The sequence below is a fragment of the Pholcus phalangioides genome, unplaced genomic scaffold (assembly GCF_987345545.1).
Source record: "Pholcus phalangioides strain wild (caught in Gottingen) unplaced genomic scaffold, Ppha-v1.0 ptg000039l_1, whole genome shotgun sequence".
Taxonomy (NCBI): Eukaryota; Metazoa; Arthropoda; class Arachnida; order Araneae; family Pholcidae; genus Pholcus; species Pholcus phalangioides.
Window position 1 is genome coordinate 19,901,238 of NW_028301625.1, and position 17,457 is coordinate 19,918,694.

Consider the following 17,457-nt stretch of genomic DNA (forward strand, 5'->3'; position numbering starts at 1 on the left):
AATCAGCAGATCGAGGTGAAAATTAACAGGTTTTTTTCAACTCCCGCACCTCTTTATCTCTCTTTTGTCTCGCTTCTTGACTATGTGCGGTGTAGAACAAAACACTATAATTGTTTTCGTCACTAGTCTCTATTATGCACTCCTCTTGGTCGCCTCACTATGTGCACGACCTAATGCATATATGGTCAAACCATGGTTGGCGGACCAAATATGGACCTCGAACTCCTTTGATGTGGCCTGCGACCTCTCTCTCTCTCTCAAACCAAATTTTGTAAAAATGAACAAAGTGGGACATTTACAAATCATTTAGGTGACCCTTGGTACATTTACAAATCATTTAGGTGACCCTTGGTACATTTACAAATCATTTAGGTGACCCTTGGTACATTTACAAATCATTTAGGTGACCCTTGGTACATTTACAAATCATTTAGGTGACCCTTGGTACATTTACACAGCACTCAAGTGACCCGCGACATATTTACGAATCATTGGAGTGACACCCGACACAGTTCCAGAGTACTTAATCCTTTCAGCGGCAATCCCGAAATTTCTCGTCAAACTTTATTTCTGTCGCTCCGAGATATTTCGTCTTCTAAAAACACGGTGAAGCTGTTTCTACAATAAAACATGTTTTCTATTCCCTCTCTCCAACCAATCAACTGCCAGTAGATGGAGTTAGCTCTTGTTCAAGATTAGTTAAGAAGGATCGAGAGAAAGAAATATACTCTCTCTCTCTCTCTCTCTCTCGGTATAAATAATACAAAAAGATTTTTTTCTCAAAATAGTATTTCTCGTCCTAGAAAGCCAAACACATCATGGCAGGTGATTTTGCATCATAGTAGGGAAATAAAAGTGATGAGCGGAGTAAATTTTCTTGTTTGGGGGGGGGGGGGGGAGGAAGCAGTTATCCGTTCGCAATAGGAAAAAAAATTCTTAAAATACGCAACAATTTGTGAAGGTTTCGCCATTTCAAATGTGGCAGTTATAATGCGGATCAGGAAAATTTTAAAAACCGCTTAAAAATGGTTAAGTGGCCTGCGACACATTTCCAGATCACTTCTGTGATCTGCGACCCATTTACAGATCAGTAAAATGGCCCGTGATACCGGTTCGCATTACTCAAGTAACCCGCGGCACATCTACAAATGATTGAATTAACCCGAGACATATTTATTCACTTAAGTGGCGTGTGACAGAGTTCCAGAGCACTTTTTCAGAGTTCCAGAAAGGTTTTCAGATCAATGAAGTGGCCCGCACTCTCCTTGCTCTAATGTTAAACCGTTGCCTCTCGATATAGCGATAACCTCTCTACAACGATATTTTTTCTTGGTCCTCAGAGTATCGTTTTATCAAGAGGTTTCACTGCAAATAATTTTTCAAAGTTAAATAAAAGCGCTATAAAAGATGAGTAATACTCGACTCGCTATGAACACGATCAACTTTCTTTCTATGGTTGTAGTTTGACAATTGAATGCGCGTATCGTCGCGTGTATATGTGAAGTGGTGATGGTGTTCCTCTGTTATATATTTCATAGGAGGGGTTAGTGTTTGGTTCGGAAATCTTGAAGTCATCCCTTGAATCATCCTCACATCGATCCATCAAATATAAGCTTCTGGTGGTGCTGTTCTTTTCAAAAGTTTGTTCCACTCAATGCATTGAGATTTTTTTTTTTTTTCTTTTCCGTTGGACGCCTTTTCGTTTCTTTCTGTGGATGTCCATTTCAATGAGACTTCTAGAAGCAGATGATCCGTCATTTTCTTCTAATGTTCATGTCATATCAAAGCCGGTTCTAGTATACGTTCAAAACCTTCAACCCAATTCCTCTTTATGTCCGTTAAAAGTATTCAGCTTTTTCCTTGGGATATTTGAAACTTGCTCTCCAGGGACCAATTGCATCAATTTTGATGGTGGTCATAAATCACTGAGAGAGACCGTCATTTTATTATTTTCGAACTCTTTAGACGTGATGTACGACTGAGAGACTTTTCTTATTAACGTTTTATTATTATTATTATTCTGAGTTTCTTTATTTCACGCGGATAATCAAAAAATGTGGCACATAAATTATTTCAAATTGTATTTATATTTTTCAAAGATTACAGACAATACTTTTCTAAGCTTTGGTCACCGTATGATCCAGTGGTTCTCAACCTGGGGCCCATATGGTCTCCTTGCGGCCCTGGTCACGGGTGAAAATGAGATGGAAGGGGAGCCAAAGAGAGAATTGTAAAAATGAAGCTTTCAGGTGAAATATGGTAGGGAAAAAATGTGACTACTTTATAAGAATCCTGCAGAGCTGTCCGTAGAACCACGGTCATCTTAAACCTTGTGCAGGGCAGGATTTTGGCAGGTGCGAAGGGTATGATCGCAAAATGTTAAGGGTCCTAAAACTGAACTTCTTTACATCGATTACATATTACATCTAACCATAACTTCTTTAAAAAGCCAGAACTTGAAGTTCCGTCGATCTATTAATGAAAAATGCGTCGATTTACTTACATACACACATAAGCCTAACACAGTGAATCTCCGTGTGCCCCCTCCCTCCCCACATCATTCCTGAATGGGGCCTTAATTTTTGATAGAACCCCAGTCTGAGATTTTTAGCTGGCTTCTTATTTTTTGATTTTCAAGAAAATTTATAGTCTTAAATATTGGAAAAATAAAGACTTAAAATAAAGCTCCAGAGCCCCACGAGACTTTCCTATGTGGTCTTTCCCCATGGTCTTAACAACACCATAAGCCTTCGGGAAAAGAGATTCTCTGGCTACGTCTCCTTCTCAGACTTTAGGTGTCAGCCATCCCGATTCAAATTTTTTTCCATATATTTGACATAATTTTGTTTTGCATGTGTCTCGTTAGCATGAAGCGCCCTATCAACCTGAATTACCCTGTAGGCCTATGCCAATGCGTTAAGACGGCCCTGTCTTCTGGAACTTCATCCAAAATGTTCTTTGACTAACCCGAATTCCAAGTCTTTTGTGGGGAGGCTCATAAATTGATTTTCGGTGAATGCGTAAGCAGAAATGGGAGTTAATCTCTAAGCCTAATTTTGATCATATCTCCCGTGGGCAGGGGGGGGGGAGAGAGAAGCGGCGTACATATAAAAATTAGAAAGCGCCGCAAAACTGTTCTTGCACCGGGCTGCTAAATAAAAATGTCCGACCCTGCCCTTGGGTCAGAGTGGGCATGTTCCGGGGACCTCGTACCTATAAGGGGACTGCACGATGAGATCTGGTACTATGATTTTCAAATGTAAGCATGTAAATATGTAAGCTGTTACTTCCAGCTTATATATTTACATGATTTCATGGGGGGCCCATACTTCTATGTATGGGGCCCCAGAACATCACTTTGCCCGAGGACCCATGATAATGAGGCAACCATGTATAAAATCCCCACAAGAAAGAAGCTCACTGAACTCTAGCCCAGGGTAGGCACGGACGCAGTGATGTTTCGAGAAGGTCGATTTATTGTGTAAGTTTGTTGTGTGTGTGTGGATCATCCACTATTTATCATCCTATTTTTGCCATATAATTCGGCTTATGGGAGGGATGATCACCCATCTTCTGGATCCGTGCCTAGCCCAGGGTTCCAGAGAACGATCTTATTCCTGAAAGTTTTGTTCGTTATAAATTTAACTTTAATTAAACTCAATTCGATAAGAAGAAAGAATCTCGCTCTTGGATGAGGCCCTGGATAAGACAACCACGAGAAGAAAATATGTTTTAAAGAGGGTCGTGGGCTGAAAAAGGTTGAGAAACGCTGCTGCTATAAGTGATTAACTTTCACACGAATCCAAGTTTGGTGCCGATTTCGAACGTTTAGATATATCACTGCTACATATAGTACTCAAACCCGTGGTCCAGGATCTCTTTTCGGCGTGCGCAATTGCACAATTCCAGCATGACCCCCCGCATCCTGCAGCAAGCCCCCCCCCCCCACCAGGCCAGACTTTTCAAGGGCCCTTCTATAGTGAATTTATAGCGTCAAGAACAAAAAAAGAACTTATGAGAATCCTCTCGGGTCCCTGGCTGGTGTGTGCGTGTATGCGTGCGCCCTGTCAATCCCATCCTTGTGGGGCCATGAATTCCGGTCTTTCGTCAACTCAGTTTACCTCTCTCGTCCAGTGGTTCTAAACCAGTGTTTCCCCAAAGTGGGCGATGGAATGGTCCACGGGGCGATAGAAGCTACGAAGATGAGGATAATATAGAATCCTATGGGTTCGCTTGAGTCGGGGAGGGGGCGATGAGAGAAAAATATTTCTGTGAGAAGGAGGCGATGGAACAAAAAGTTTGGGAAACTATGTTCTAAACTTTCGAAAGCGCGTGGCCTAGTTGACTTCTTTTTTGTGAAAAGAAGACCCTCCAGACCAACCGTGGCTCCCGTTCTGTCCGCCTAAGACAGCGATCCTCAACCGGTGCTCCGCGGAGCCCTTGAGGCTCCGTGCGAACTTCCAGGGTCTCCGTGGTCACTGGAGGGGAAAAAAAACCAGTAAATTTGAAAAGAATATAAATATTTTCGAATAATAAAAATAAATCAGTAATTTTGATGAATAAATAAAAAATAGGCCTATGGGGCTCCGCCATATAAATTATATCCCAAAAATGTTGAGAACCGCTGCCCTAGGAGATAAAAGCTGGTTTGTCTCAGTGTCTCTCTCTTTGGGCCCCGGTGGAGAAAAAAAAATTTTTTTGAAAGGAAGGAGACCTAGACATACAAACGACTCATGGAAAATAAATGCGTAGAAATGAAACGATGAACCACTCACGGGGCTCGGTTAGGATTATGTCAGAACCCGGTATTGGGTTGCGCCCGGCGGTTGAGAAACACTGCTATAGTCTTCAGAAGGTTATTCTAAGTGACGGCAGCACTAAAATTCTAGCACACTACATACGTACTCAAAACTGTTAGGTACACATGCACGCTTCCGGCAGAGCTGTTTCGATAGTAAATTGCCCACCAGAGTTCTCGGTTTCGGAAGGAAAAAAAGGGTGAATCTCTCAAATAGACGATTTCAGTACACTATGATTCAGATTAAGAATGCAAGTGTCCAAAATTTTGTGTTTTCTGTGCCGCATTTGGTGGAAGAAAAAATCTATTCGGCCACTTTGCAAAAAGGGCGAAAAACTCTTTTGGCCACACTCTCGAAAATAAAATGATAGCTAATGAATGTCATTTGATGACACTATGAATGTCATTTTCTACCTCATAATCGTGAGAATTGATAGATGGATTAACCGACCATCTACACTATCCATACTTCCTAATCAAAAAAGTTACTCACAGAACATAACACTAGTTTCAAATTTTATACGCAGTTCGCAGTTTTTTTTTTCACCTCTCTCTCTCTGTAATCGATTGGTCGTGTTTCGATCTATTAAAAACTCACCAAATATTCTATAGCCTTGTTTAGCGCTGTATTGTGGTGAAGAACCATGAGCTACGTATGAGATAGTGACAATAAACTTGCTAAATATAGTATTGTGTTTTTTTATATGTTTTGTTTGTGTGTGTGATGGGTGTAATCTCTTCTGAAAGACAATTCTTTCTCACAAAGTTGACCGCAATGTCTTTCGCATCGTTTTGTTTATTATTATTGTCGCGTTTTTAGATAAAATTTAGATCGTTTTTAGATAAAATTTAGATCGTTTTTAGATAAAATTTAGATCGTTTTTAGATAAAATTTAGATCGTTTTTAGATAAAATTTAGATCGGGGTTTTTTTTGGAAAAATATATTTTTACGTGGAAGCACTTTCCAAAATTTATCCTAAAAATCAATAAAAACTATATAATTTTTTCAAGTGTAGAAAAGTATACTACTGGTTTATGTGTTTTCTTGAAATTTTTTATAATTGTTTAGATTCGTTTTTTTTTTTTAATTTCAGTGTAAAAAAAATGTTTTTTATTTCGCAGAAACACTTTCAGACAATGATTCTCAACCGCTGGGCAGCAGTCTGGTACCGTACCCTGACATCAGTCAAACCGGGCCGTAAGTGATTCACCGATTCATTTTTCTCATTTTGCGGTAGACAATAGGCAATGTCAAAATTTTCAACATGCTATATGTCCATGTTTCAAACATTCATAATCGAAATTTAATCATTTGTAGAGATTTATATTCTTCCTCTAATCGAAAGGAATATTGGCTATTGAAGGAAATTAGTAAATTTAGAAAATGTGAGACAGAGGAGGGCTAATGGACGTTTAAACACAAAATTCTAATGGGTCTACATACCGAAAAATCTCACAATTTCTTTTTTTCAGTGAACCCATTTTTTCCAGTACATCATTCAAATGATGTAATGCATTTCTCTTGCTAGAAAAATGTCATTTTTCTGCTTTATAAAATCGTTAGAATCGATCGTTGGATTAACTGGCCATCTACACTATTCATACTGTCCAATCACTTACTCGCAAAACATAGCCCTAGTTTCAAATCTTATACACAGTTTTTTCACCTACTGTAATCCATTAGTCATTTCGATTTATTTTATTTTTCGTTATGTATGCAGACAAAAAAAAATTAATAAAATAAAATGAATTCCTCAATGATGGAATGAAACTTGTGTGTGTATTTTTTCCATCCATGAGAGAGATACTACCGTAGTGGGAAGTTTTAACAAAAAAGAAAAAAAATATTATTTGATTTCGAAAATAAAAATTATGACACTCATTACGATGATTATGTTCTAGTTTCTGTGTGGGCTTATTATTATTATTATTTCTCAAACTCTCTCTCTCTCTCTCTTTCTCTCTTAGCATTGCCATCAAAACGAGTGTGATCATTTGGTCGTTTCGAAGGAACATTAACCAAATGAGTTATTCAACGAATTTGAGTAATCAACAGCACTGAAAAAGACTCGACAAGAACCATTCCGATAGGATTATTGAAATATTGCCCTGCATTTTTTTTTATATCAAAATGATTCTCGTCATTGCAATGACACGTGAACGACAAAAAAAAATTGTCATTTATTCGTGTTGTGATCTTTTTTTTTTTTTCCTGAAACTGATGTTTGCTAGATTTTATGGCCTGATTAATTTTTTTCCAATTTTTACCAATACCTAACAAGAGGTTCTTAATATACAGGGTGTCCTGTGAGTGCTAATGTGGCCTTTATCTCATGAACTGTCCGTGGTAGAGGTAATTTCACTTTAAAAAATGCTCAAAAAAGGATGAAAAAATAAAAAATCTAAATTTGTGTACGGTCCCCCTGTTCTCTAACTTCCAATTAGAAAATTATTGGCCTGTCTCTTCTGTTACCAACAAAAAAAACTTTCTATAGTTTGTGCAATATTCACTAAGATATTCGAATTCAAAAATCGAAGAAAAGTTGGGAAAAGGACAGCATAAATTGGGGAAAGGGGAGCTTTCTTTCATAACTTTTCTACGATTTTTGAATTCAAATATCTTAGGAGAATATTGCCCTTAAAAACATGGAATTTTTCCTGTTAGCCTCAGGAGATACGGGCCAACATCTTTCTAATTGGAAGTTGGAAGACAAGGGGACCGTATGGAAATTTAGATTCTTTATTTTGTGACACACTGTATTTTCACTCTCAATACTGGTACGGGGTAATTTTTTATCCTCTTTTGAGCAATTGTTAAATAGAAATCATACCTCTACGACGGACGATTGATGAGATAAAGGCCGCATTAGCACTTATAGGACACCCTGTATAGACCGTGATATCTTGGGTCAGGAACCAAGTGCTGTCTTAACGAATGGGCCCACCCGGGCACGGTCCGGGTGCCTCACAAAAACGAGAACTAGTTGATATTTTCGAAAATTGGCCAGGCAGGGCCTTAGAAAAATCACTTGGCCCGGGGGCCCACGATGCTCTTAAGACGGCCCTGACCATAGCTCCAAGTGCTTACGAGTTGTTCATCTATGAATGATGATTTTTTATGTTGATTACTTTTATTTTTATTATGTTTTACAATTTATACAGGACTTTGGTTCAGAAAAGCCATCTTCAATCTAGTGCTCGAGAGCAACACTGAAGAAACCAGCAATGCTCGGTGCGGTGTTACATTTTTATGAAATTTTTCAATATTTTTCATTTTACTTTCAATAATATTTTTTCTATTCACTTCCATCAATTATATAGGCCTTAAGTGTATTTCAGTCACCTTTAACCCTCTATAGTTCCGTGTATATTTTAATATACATTTAAAAGGAAAAACCCCCCGAGATATATATGACCTATTTCTTTTCTCAACTTTTTTTTTTCTATTTTAGAAAGTATATCTCTTTCTAAATAGTGTCATTTTGTGGATATGTAACAGAAAATCGAGGTAGCGTAATAGCGGGATACGATTGTATATGAAAAGTGGACAATCTTTCATAGAAACACTTTTTTTAAACCATGTCAGTGATAAAAGCGAACCTGGGAAAATGAATTGGTGCCAGAATATGTAACGCATAGGCGGAGATAGACTTGGAACGACTTGGAAGTCTGGGGGGGCATGATGATGATGATGTCAATTCATATATACATTTATACATTAGATCAGTCGACCCTACCTTTGACGCTGGGGGCAATGCCCCCACGCCCCCATATCTCCGCCCATGATGTAACGAAGTCGATCCCGCTTATAATGTTCCCACTTACAACGTTTTCCCGCTTAGTACGACTTATTTTCGTGGTCTCTCAACTTAACTAAGTCTTACTCCTCTTTCCCGAGGATTTCTTATTCCTCTTAACTAAGTCTTATTCCGCTCTTTCCCTTCTAGAGCGTTTTTCCGTTTACGACGTTTTTTCATGACGGCTTTTCGAAAAACGCTATAAGCGCAATCTCCGAATTCGAATTAATTATTTACTCCCTAACTTCTCGGTAGCAAACGCTCGTGGATATGTGATAGATTTCAGTGTCGCCATCTATTAAATAAATGTATCACTAAATACAAGACAAATCGAAACTCAAATTACACAAACATTCTTGATTCATTCACATTATGGGACACTGTTTCTTCGTCGAAACGACGTAGGGATGACCTGTCCTCAAACATTTCGACACGATCATGTTTCATTATTAATAGAGCCCGGATTGTACGAAAATGCATAAGTGCATATGCAATTGCATACAGTAGAACCTCTCGATAACGGATACCCATGGGACCGTAAATTTTGTCCGCTAATAGAGCGGTACGATCGTTTACACGACTTTCACATTTATTCGACGTTTGGTCGCAATTGGTTCCTATAAATTTTAAAATGTATGTTACTGTGTAAAAGTGAACATACCGGTGCGGTGGTTATGCATATAATCACCTATTGTCTCGACAAATTTTGATTAAATTTATATAACTACTAGGCTGAGAGACGATTGAAATGTTTAACTGATTAATCAAAAATTTTTAATCGATTGATTAATGGAGTATTTTTGTGACCATATAATATCATAAGATAATTTACAAATATATTTTATTCATTTCACTCACCTAATTGATAGATGTAAACAAATATAGGAATATGTTAAAAGAAATTAAAGCTACCCGCTTTAAGCAATTTAATATGCTGTACATTTGCCAAAACCTATAATTTCTCCACTTTGATCTTGTCGGTTTTTTTTTTGAGAAAATCTGTTATTTTTGATCATTATTTACAGATTTCGAAACTATTTTCGATGATACTATTGCTTGTTTTTTCCTAGAAACTTCTCTCGAATAGTACTTGTGAGAAGATGAGCCGATGCATTCAAGAAAACGAAAAACTACTGATAAAACTCCCATCAAACTGATATCGGTTTTTGTTGAATCTAATTTGATCAAAATATTGATTCATAACATTTTTAAATATGGTCACTCATCCAAAACGTTCTGTATAGAATGTGATTTATGACATCTAATTAGTTTTTTCAAAAAAATGTTAATACACAAATTTTTAATAAAAATTTTAATCGAATTGAGCGAGTCGATTAACTCAACCAAAATTTTTAACTGCGACTAACAATCGACCGATTAATCAGACCAGCCCTAATAAATAAATTTGTCATTTTAACATGTGATTATGCATGATTTACAAATAAAAATGGAAAGTTAAGTTTGATAAATATGGAAAAAAAATGTATAACCTTTCTTCTCATCATTAAAATCATTATTTTACCCATATATGATACGTGCACTACATGTATTTTGCAATAAAAATTTAATTAAATTAAGTGCGAAGATAAAAACAAATATAAAAGCCATTATCATTCTTGTGATGCTAACTTATTTCACACCTATCAATATGGGCAAACAAAACCAACATTACCATCCCGGACCATAGTTATGTTCAACTATCAAGTAATTAATTGACAGATTACTGCATTTTCCAATACGAGCTTGGGATTATGCATAATCACCGTTGAATATATAAATTGGTTTATTAATTTTTATTCAAAAATTGAGAGTTTGGAGAAAAAATCAGTTTGCCTGAATTTACTGTCCGCTAACGAGAGTATCCACTATAACGGGGAGTAAAATACATTATATTCCTATTCCACGGGTGTGTCCGTTAATGGTGAGGTTCCACTGTATTTTAGCACCTTTAGTTAGTACATATAAACGCATAAAATCCCAGGAATTTTAGATTAAGTGCATATTTTTAGCATTTTTTCTATTAACCACATTGTACTAATAATTTTTTCAAGATTATTTCCATCAATTTTCTTTCTTAAAATTTGATCATATTTTTTCAAGGAAATATTCCACCATTCACTATTGTTCATTTCAGGGCATATTTTTAGGCATTTTTTTGAATGCATATTTTTGCAATTCTAATTATAAATGCATGTTTTCTTCATTTGATCATTTTTGTCGCACCAGTGTCTTTCTGCACAAGAGGGCTAATTAGACAAAAACCTACAATTTTTCTTTTTTTTGTGTACTTTTTTAGTTCTACCGCATATTTTTCTTTTAGTCCATACTTTTCTCTCTCTCCGTGATTTTAATGCATAATTTGTTTTTCACTTATGTGCATATTTTTCTTTTTTAGAAAAATATGCACATCATATTTATGAATTTTCGAAAACTTTTTTCCACTTTAGGTAAACTGAGCATTTTTAAAAGTGCATATATATTTTTTCATTTTACGTATAATTTCTAAAAATTCCTATAGATGCCCTGTAGGGCACATTGAATTCTTAAGGAACTTTTTATATATATTTCATGCATATTCCAACATTTCTAAATGTATATTTTTAAAAATTTTATGCATTTTTTCATTTTTTGGCACTTTCAAATGCATTTTTTCGCATATATTTTTCACTTTTAATGCCGTACTTCACTTCAGCAATATTGGATGGATTTGTTTCCATTTTTCGCACATATTTTTGATTTCATGGCATATATCGACATTTTTAAGAGCAGATTTATACTTTTAGTTCATATTTCAGTATTTTTTTAATGCATATTTTATTACTTTTTAGAGCATATAATCCAAAATCCATATAATGAAAATTTAAACAAAAGCTGATTCCGTCCATTGGCAGTTGAACTGCCAGATTGAGGGACAGAGAATGGAAAATGTGTTTTACGGAGAAAAAGGATTCACAAAGCTCTTTAGGCTCATCATTGCTGAAATAAGAGGGTTCTAAGGAGGCGATATATCTCGTAATCGCCGAAATACAAATCATCAAGTCAGGTGAGATATCCCGTTATAGGACAGCTATTCCTGATGATAGTGTATGTGGCTTAATGTGATTACATCGGAGCTTGGAGTCTCTGCTAAAAATAACAGATTGATAACTAGTATATCTGAAACAAATCCAGAAGCCAAGATGCTCACCATACGTCCCATTTGGTCGACCAAGGATGTATGAAAATGGGTCAACTCAATTTTCTTTTTCACACAACTGGTTGCGAAATGTGTTTAATCATGAATTTTTCTTTTTTCCTTTGTTCTATATATAAAACTGGATTTTTTTATCCTTTAAGCTAAAATTCTTTTTTTTTTATTGAGCCATTGTAAAGGAGTTATAATGCAATTGCCTCATGTTTTACCAATTACGATATATACTTTTATATGTAAAACTATAAATCTCGACATCTGAAAAAGAAAACTGACTAAAAACTGAAGTGTTTCTTCTTTATACCTTAAATTTATTTTCTTTCATTATAGGAAGCTCATTGCAAAAACAGGGGTTGGTGCACTAACTCCCCTCAGTGAGGGACTTCCTGCTGCAGTAATGTGATCTGCGCTGGTTGTTTCCGAAATGGTTTTTTTTTTGTCTGCATCTAGTGCCAGTGTTTATCATGCTACAGGGCTGTTCCGATGCAATTTGTTTTTCTTAGTGAGCCGATAACTTTGCAATGCATAAACGTCAGTGTTGCCATTTGAGTTTTTCAGAATTTTGTTGCTGTAACTGTAAACGCAAGATCTAGGTTTTTGTTTCTATTCTCATTCTCTAGTACATTCTCTGAAACATCTCAAATGTCATTCACATTTGTTGATTTTTGCAGTCACTACAGGCTCGTATATTGGCAAAGTTAATTTACGACTACCCTGGATATATTTCTGGAATTTCAACTTATCAGAGTGTTATAACACACATACTTCAATGCAGTGCTCAAGAACCTCAAGATAATCTTGCTTAATAATTTTTGTATATGGCCTATATAGTATTCAGTTGAACGGTATGGCACACAGTATGTGCATTTGTGGTGTAGCAGTAGTAGGTAGGGCCTCCAAAATATGGCTCGGGGATTCATGATGTTCTTAAGTCAGCCACCTCGTTGGGCAATTTGCCTGTTGTGGCGTTGTATTTGTATTTGAAAGAACAAATAGAAATATGTGATGAAATTAAATCAATAATCTGTTAATCTATAAAACATATAAGAACTTGTAACACCTCTAAATGTCTTGAAAGAATAAAATATTTTCATGTATTTTATCAGTGCAAAAGTTTTCTACAATTTATTTTGTTTGATGCAGTTGTAATACATGGTATAGTTGAATAATTCATGGTGGAAAAAATTACTCAAAACTTTTATTCTTAGATAGCAACCAATTCCCCCCCCCCCAAGCTCCGTGTGGGAGCTGCTGTGCACAATAAAAATGCTTCCCCAGACACTCAAAATCAGTAAATATACCACTGGTATAAGTACCACATTACAAAATGAAAACTCGAAAGTGGAATGCAAAAAAACTTTATGTATTAAAACTCAACAAAAAGATAAATTAAACATTACAACTTTTCAAAGCATAAATAAGTTTACATTTAATAATGCTTACAACAGGAACACATCAATATCAGCAAAATGATGTTATAGGGTGATACCAGAAGTTAGACAATTTATGATCTATAATCGATGTCAAAATCTAAGAATGTTTTATATTTCACTTTTACACAATCTATTAGAATATCTATGTCCTAAAATATGTCATTGTAAGTCAGCTTTCACCATATAACTCGCTTTTATGTAAAAAATATATATATCTCACATAATACAAGACCCTTCAACTTATTGAAAGAAAAAATACTGCACTGTTTACGAAAATTTTAGGAAAAATGTTATATTTTATTCATAACTTCAAAACCATTTAATATATCAATTAAAGATGAGAATTTATTCAGCATGCACATTTAGTACTTGAAAGTGAAGAATGCAAGTTATAAAAATGTCTATTATAAAATAGATCACACATTGTAATGTTAGCTGGACAGAGAATTTTTTGATAAATGAATGTGAAAAAATGAGATTACTAGTATTAGCTTTAGCATACAGAGCTAGAAAGAAGAATCCATAAACAAAAAACACACAGAAAAAAGTCAGTGAAGATATTGCCACAAAAATGGTGAGAAAACTTGTGACATAACCTAAAGCATGCAATACCATATATGTACAGAAGTTAAAAGTTCTACAGCCAGGACATTAGTTTTTCATGGTAGTGGACCTTTTTCTGAAATTGTAGGAGTAGCTGCTGCTGAAGAGAAGCCTGCTGAGCTGCGGTCAGAATTATTCAGGGCATCTTCAAAGCTATAGAGGCTAGTACTCCTTGTGTTATTTACTTTTGACTAAAATGAAAAACAATTGATATAATTCATTTGTTACTAAAAAATATCCAAATAATACAAAGAAAAGCTAATGACAATATGTCTAATAATGTTTCATAATGCATAAGTTCACTCACTAAAAATTTGAATGAAAAGATGAAAAAGTATGTTAGCACAATTGTCACTCGGGGTACCATATCACACTAATACTTAAAATAAATGATTAAGAAAATTAAAAGCCATTATCTACATTTACCTTAACACTAGCATATGCAGATTCCATCCTCTGCTCAAAAGACCGATAGGTTGGAGAATTTCTGAAAAAAAAAGAAACGAAAATGGAAAACAAGAAACAAAGCCTTATACACAAAATAAAAACTATCAAATTATGGCCTGAGAAAAATCTTGCTTGTCTGGATTTCAAGAGGACCTGTGTCCGTTTCTCAGTCGAGACAACAAACTTTATTTTCCAAGTTCACTTCAACATTAATTATCCAGAAAAGTCTCTTTCATACTCTTCTCTGTTGCTTCAGAATGTTAAAGAGCTGAATTCCAATGCTCATTTGGCTATGAAAGTGTCCTCCTATCATACCAATAGCAGAAATTTTGATATTGTTGTCATAGCACCTTTGAGGTGCTGTCAGATATTTTGGGGATTAAACTATATTTAAAGAAATAATTAGGATGGTGATCATCAAGTATGGAGCTGTACTCTTCAGGGTACCCATATAACTGACCTTGAAATCCTACAGCTATGCTGCTCAGGCACATGAAACTCATACTATTTCAGAGTGTCACAAATGTAAAATTTTCTCGCATTGCTACTATATAGTATATGTTTGCACATTATGAATTGGAATAATAGGGAAAGTAACCAAATGAGAGTACGCACAACAGTATACTCTCAATAACCCAGCTGTGCTGTAGTCCAGCCCATCCAATAATCCGGAGTTTTTAGGCAGATTGTCTTTGAACATAAAAGACACACCCTTGTCTGATATGCGCCAGATTGATGCGAGTCTACTGTATTATCAAAATGGACATGCATTTTGTGCAAAAAAACAAATTAAATTTATTCATTTTTTATCTTAGCATTATTTTGATATAATTAGGAGCAAGATTCAACAAAAAAATACTTATATTAGGACTGATTATATATAACCTCTCTGAACTTGGGACAAAAAAATGTATAATACTAGCTGTTACCCACAGCTTCGCTCACGTGGATTTGGATGAACCCATTTGGGGGGTTGGATTTTCAGAAATCCCATTTCAGTGAGTATCTATATTATAAAATATAATGCTGACCAAATTTTGTATTTATAGCTTCAGCGATTTGGGCTCAATGATTGTTGCGCCATATAACCTTTGAACCGCCTTTTATAAGGTTATTTTATAATGACCTTAGAGATTGAATTTTGAAAAATCTCTCATTAGGGAAATACAATGTGTGAACAAAAAAAATCACTCAAATACACTGAAAAAAAAAAAATCTAAATTTGCATATGGTGATCCTGTCTAACTTCTAATTAGAAACGTGTTTCTCTGTGTCTCCTGAAGCCAACAAAAAAAAATCCGAGTTTCTAAATGCAATATTTGTTGAAATCTCATAATTCAAAAATTGAAGAAAAGTTGTGAAAGGACAGCATAAATGAGAGAAAGAAGCGTTTTCCATTAGTTTTTGCTATTTTTTCTGATTTTTTGAATTCAAATATCTTAGCTAATAATTACACTTAGAAGCATGGAATTTTTTCTGTTGTCATTTGATCATTTTTGTCACTGTCATTTTCTGCACACGAGGGCTAATTAGACAGAGACCTACAATTTATCTACGATTCCGAACGGCAGCCTTTTTTATATACTGAGAGGTTGGTGCGCTAACCCCTTGATGTGGGACTCCCTGCAGTAGCAATCTTTCTGTGGTCACCTCGCCGTTTCTGTTGTCAGAAAAGTTTCTCACAAGGATGAACCGGATATCAAACTCTCAACACCTCTAAACATCTTTTGGTACTGAATGAACGCCAGGGGCTCTGCCACCGAACTTATCCCGTTGCAGAGATCTCTTCCAGCCCAGCTTCGTAGCAGAGTCTGGAACAAAGTGAGTGCACCTAACAGTCTGAGTGTGTAGCTAGTGTTGTGTATGATATTTCAGTGCTGCCATCTGTACTTCAAAGTGTGATTGAAGTGTAATGATTGAATATTTATAACGTTGTAGGCCTGTTGCTCTCTGTGGCGAGACTTTTTAACAGGGAGATCGGCTCGCATTCGCGCCTTGAAGTTGGGAACCACAGAAAACCAACTTCAGCCGACCACCACTGTGGGGTTCGAACCCGGATCCTCGCATCGCGAGTCCGCCACTATAACCACTCGACCACCACAGCGGCCATCTTTTGGTACTTTAGGCGCCAGTATCTTATCGATTTTTTGTTATCCTCAGGCGATACAGGGCATTCTTATTGGATGTTAAAGGAGAAGGGATCATGCAAAAATTTAGATTTATTTTGTGGCACACTGTATTTTCACTCTCAAGCTGATACAGGGTAGTTTTTGAATGCTTTTTGAACAGTTTCCAAATTAGAATCATATCTCTATGAAAGGATGGTTGATGAGATAAAGGTCGCATTAGCACTTACAGGACACCCTGTATTTCTGTACACTCCTATAGATTCACATATCTGTATATGCATAAAGTGTCAAACTTATTTTAAAAAATAATCAGAAGAGAAAACAATAAACACTTGCTTTACTTCTCCAATCTTTTTAGTCATGCTAGATCCAAGGCCTGCTAGTGCTGTACTTGTTTTCATTCCAGCAGTCTTCAAAGTCTGACTAGTTTTTTGGTAACTGTTGATAAAAAGTAATTAAATGACAAAAATATGTTTTTCCCCTAATATCTAGAACTTCCCATATTTGATAATTTGCATTTCATCACTACTCTAAATGGCATCAACAAACATGAATTTCATGAAAAAATAAAAATTCTTATTTAAATGAACATCAGAATCTGCAAGTATGAACTTCCTAATAAAATAGTCTCTGTGACTTTGTTAACTCTATAATGCCCAGATCGCCCGAAGTCGGCCGAGTAGGTTAATGCCCATAACCGCCTCAAGTCGGCCCAGCTAGGGGGTATGGGTATGTTTTGGTGGGCTTTTGTCACCAACGGGGAAGAAGATGAAAGCTCTTGTCAGAGGCGGGAACGGAAAGACAACTGCAACGCCCTATCAATGGGATTTTAAAAGCTGATGTACTAGAATGTTCCTTGAGAATGGACTAAAGGTACTCAATGCATTTTACAAAGAGATAATGCTGTGAGGAAAGGGGTGTTTTCAGTAGACAAATTATCTCCCGAAAATCCATTGAAATGAAAGGGTGAACGTCAATACAAAGGGTGGCATGAATAGATACTCATGGAGAAAGGGTGGGGAGAGGGAAAGTGGCCGAAATTTGGACGAGTCCACTTTG

The 17,457-nt window shown here is 36.0% G+C and overlaps 1 protein-coding gene across 9 annotated transcripts in view; it reads right to left on the reverse strand.

Annotated features, from left to right (window-relative positions):
- Positions 1-13,189: 13,189 nt before the first annotated feature.
- Positions 13,190-17,457, reverse strand: part of LOC149065665 (tumor protein D54-like) — a 37,533-nt gene continuing 33,265 nt past the window's right edge. For 8 of the 9 annotated variants that reach the window (XM_089254075.1, XM_089254072.1, XM_089254077.1 and 5 more), the window contains 3 exons: positions 16,735-16,836; positions 14,249-14,309; positions 13,190-14,013 (listed from right to left, as the gene is read on the reverse strand). In XM_089254075.1, coding sequence (XP_089110201.1) covers positions 13,879-14,013; positions 14,249-14,309; positions 16,735-16,836 — 298 coding nt within the window. In that variant the 3' untranslated portion in view covers positions 13,190-13,878. The remainder of the gene's footprint in view (positions 14,014-14,248; positions 14,310-16,734; positions 16,837-17,457) is intronic. The other variant, XM_089254078.1, reaches the window with a different exon arrangement.